General features: G+C 43.8%; 1 protein-coding gene across 1 annotated transcript in view; it reads right to left on the minus strand.

The window, feature by feature from the left end:
• Positions 1-1,294: 1,294 nt before the first annotated feature.
• The window catches only part of GTF2H3 (general transcription factor IIH, polypeptide 3, 34kDa), a 3,523-nt gene continuing 1,016 nt past the window's right edge, over positions 1,295-3,801 (minus strand). Inside the window, exons 3-11 of the mRNA XM_010161545.1 lie at positions 3,687-3,749; positions 3,422-3,451; positions 2,600-2,628; positions 2,439-2,513; positions 2,139-2,192; positions 1,831-1,899; positions 1,565-1,700; positions 1,448-1,484; positions 1,295-1,364 (exon numbers count right to left, since the gene is read on the minus strand). Coding sequence (XP_010159847.1) covers positions 1,295-1,364; positions 1,448-1,484; positions 1,565-1,700; positions 1,831-1,899; positions 2,139-2,192; positions 2,439-2,513; positions 2,600-2,628; positions 3,422-3,451; positions 3,687-3,749 — 563 coding nt within the window. The remainder of the gene's footprint in view (positions 1,365-1,447; positions 1,485-1,564; positions 1,701-1,830; positions 1,900-2,138; positions 2,193-2,438; positions 2,514-2,599; positions 2,629-3,421; positions 3,452-3,686; positions 3,750-3,801) is intronic.

Consider the following 3,801-nt stretch of genomic DNA (forward strand, 5'->3'; position numbering starts at 1 on the left):
GGCTGGGCTGCCCCATGTCCCCCTCTTCAGGGTAGGATCACAGCCCCGACCAGCCCGCCCCAGACGCTTCAGGGTCGCCGCCGCAAGCTGGCTGGCAGTTTCCGGCGTTTAGGGCAGCATCTAACCACGTCTGAAAAAAGTTTTATTACAAACCTTATCTACAAAGTCAATTATAAACACAGCCTTCAAACAAAACGGCTTTGGGCAATCCAATGAGCCAGCGAGAGCCTGGCACTTCAAACCACTGTTAGTGACACAAACCTGATGGAAGGATCAAGACGTGACTAAATTCCTGCCTACACCTTGGAAAAAACCCCTCTTTTTGTATGTAGGAGACAACCACTCTCTGCATTCCCTTCAGGAGAACGTCCATTAACAGCAAGCGGTAAAACCAACACTTTACCCTTTAAATATGGGAGGTTATTTTTCTGTTTAAACCAAAGCCGTGTGCGCAGCAGTACGCAGCATTCCCTCACGTTCCGACGCAACAATACCAAATATCTTCCATCTTGTCAAATGCCAGACGTAAAACCACACACTAACAAGCGTGCCTGCTGCCGTATTACACAGAATTGTATTTGTTGTTTTCCAGTTTCAAAAAAAAGCCTTACAGACTGACCAGATAGCTTGTATTCATTGAAATTGTTTTAAACAGAGGGGGGCTTTTTAATCATGAATGGATACCCAGTCGAGAAAGAAACACCAAAGCGACAGTACAGCCAAAGGAACATGAATGCACACATGGGTACCTGCAGTGGAATTAGCACCCTTAAAAAGAAAACCAGTGGATTCTAATCCATCTTGAAAACGTTGGCTCATTTATGACGAAACTGATGCTGCTTCAGTCCAAAAATTGCTAGCCAAAGCTAGCAAGTTGAAGTCCCTGAATAACATAGTGCTAAGGTCCCTACACACCAGAAACGGTCATTCTTACCTTTACACCAACAGACAAAGAGTATCAGAGTTTTCCTGTCTTTGAAAATAACTTGAGGATGTGAAACTTGGCAGTGGCCAGAATATCTTCTGCTCCACACGGTCTGCCTCTGAGCAGGCTGTAACTGCTGGAATTAAAAATGAGTATTTAAAACCACACAGGCCACACGGTAATACAGCGATTTGTTACTTCAAGAGCTGTGTAGAAAACATACAATTTAGGTATTTATCCCTTAAGAAAGGGGCAGTAACACTGCATACAGTTCTCTTTCACATGGGATAAAAAGTGCCATCTATTTCTTGGGTGTATTCCACTCCATGGAGTTACGGCAGGACGTAACGCTGTCCCTGCACAGTGCTGTCACACGGCTAACTTCAGTTTCTTCTTCTTAGCTTTCATGACAGGTGGCAAGGATATTTTGAAAGCAGTCCTGAAACAACACAAAAAGGAACTGTCAGATACACTGAACATATTTGTACACCCACCCCTGAAACAAGAAGGGGAAACACTCACTCGCATGTACTGCAAATAGGACTGAAGTTGCAGAATACTGGAAAATAAAAAGAATTGGCTTTCACCAAAACAGTTCATTTGAATGTAAGTCAGAGCCTTGCATATGGATGAACTTACTCGACAAGCACACAGAGCACACGTAACCAATTTCTATAAGATTTCGATGGCAGAAGCAGGCAGCTCTGTAGTCAACGTGGACAGGAGGTGGAAGGACAAGCTGCGATCTTTGCTCTTGATCGGGGAGAAACACCCACTGCACGAACACAGAAAATGTTTAGCAGGTGGGAGTGGTAGTGCTGTGTTACCTTCTCAGTGCAGTCAGTAAGACTCCACGTCTGACACAGGAAACACACCGCAGTGTCGGGTTTTTTTAAATGACTTACCAGCAAATACTGCAGAAGGGATGGCATATGGGGCACTTTCAAATACAGGCCACCCGTAATGTCACAAGCCTGGAAAGCAGAGAGCATGATCGGATTTTATGCTTGAGGAACCGGCTATTTAAAATATCCACATACTGCACAAGGTCTGCATGTTGGAACTGTCAGACCCAGCGAACATATTTCCACACCCACTCTCGAAACAAAAGTTGAAACAAAAGAAAGAGGAGACCTTCAGAATATGTCAAACTACCTAGCACCAAGAAGCTGTACGTTAAGATAAACAGCAAGTGAGAACAGGAAGCCTCTACCTGTTGTAGAAGACCTGAATCAGAGTCCAGGACACAGGCATCAATCAAAATACTCTGCAAGAGATGAAAAGCATGAAAAACCAATTCAGCTAGGCCCAACGTAGCCTCGTCAGCGTTACTGTCATGACCCGTGTCCCCCATCAGTATACTCCACATCTAAAGGCACAAGTTTCTACAGACAACCACAGCCACAGGGAAGCTCTTTCACTTGATGAGAACATAATCCTAAGAGAAATGGACAATTTGGTTATTGTTGCACAGTAATAAAAGATAATATATATGAAAAAATGCCAGCTTCACCTGTTTCTGTGCTGCAAAGATCACATTCATGAAATTCATATATTGCAGTGCACTGTCTTCTGCTGCTTTTATGACCTAAATGAAACAATTCAAGTTCGTCAGCCTCCATGACACCGCCGGATTTCAAGACTAAAAGAAAAACTGACAGCAAAAGTTCTTACCAAAATTCTTGATTTTATTTCTTGATGGTCTGAGCATTAAAAAGAAAAAGAAGCACGTGAGCACACTGTTTCCATTGCCTGTAGTTTGCCCTGTCAGTTCAGTAGCATCCAGCACGTGTCCAGGACGTCAGATCTAACGTGTCACAACACATGTATGAAACTGTCCTACAGCCCCAGTGACAGGCCTCTGTGGGCTAACATTATGAAGCAGACCCATTTCATTTCTTGTCCAAAAGCAGTTAGACACAGATCAGGGAAGGTGCTCAGAGCTGTCCGTTACCAGCTCGCTGAGACTCGTAGCCCAAGTTACACAGGATCTCCCACCGACTGAGGACATCTGAAATGCACAGCGGGTTCCAGTCCCACCTGCTCCCTGCAAAACTACTCACGCAGATGGCACTTCTCCTGGTTACAGAAGGGACAAGAAAACCAAACCAGAAATCCAACTGCCATCACAGCTCTGCAGGTGGTCCTTCTGGAAAGGGATTTGTGTGTTTTGTGACTTTCAGAAAAGTCCTCTCAACCTCCAGTTGCTCTAAGGAGACTCCAGTTACGGTTTTACTCGTTCCACTTGCACACAACAGAAAATCAGAATACGAGTGTGGACTAATGTTCCAGTCCTTCACTTCTACTTTTCACCCAGACCTAGTTTAAATTGGGCAACTTCAAAGGATGAAGACAAACCTGCACCTAGAATTGCCAGTTTTGGAAACGGGGGTGTCAAAACCTATAACTGCGTATGTCCATACAAACAAATAGGCACATCTGTCATTCTGGCTCAAACATTTCTGTAAATACTCGACACAGGAGAAGAGGCATTACCTTTCACCTCTTTGCTCATCTTGTTGATATCTGCGTTAGCTGACATTAAGGAATCTACATTCCACCCTTGTCAATATCTCCAGTATCCATTCCATGCCATCACCACCTTGGCCAACACACATTTTCATAAGCACCACCCACAGTTATTGGGCAAACATTTCAGCTTTTAGCATTATTACAGAACAGGAATAGCAAAACTTAACAGTATAAGAAAGCATCTTAAAACTACACAAAGGCTTTGAGGATTCTGTGATCCAAAGGATACAGCAAAGTGCTTTAGCAAGCGATCCTGCTAACAGAGTTTCTGTTTGCTGGCCCCTCATTTCAGCTGCAACACAAGAGAAGTTGCAAAAGTTACTTTTACATATAAAACCAACTGC

Source organism: Eurypyga helias, unplaced genomic scaffold, assembly GCF_000690775.1.
Source record: "Eurypyga helias isolate BGI_N326 unplaced genomic scaffold, ASM69077v1 scaffold16141, whole genome shotgun sequence".
NCBI lineage: Eukaryota > Metazoa > Chordata > Aves > Eurypygiformes > Eurypygidae > Eurypyga > Eurypyga helias.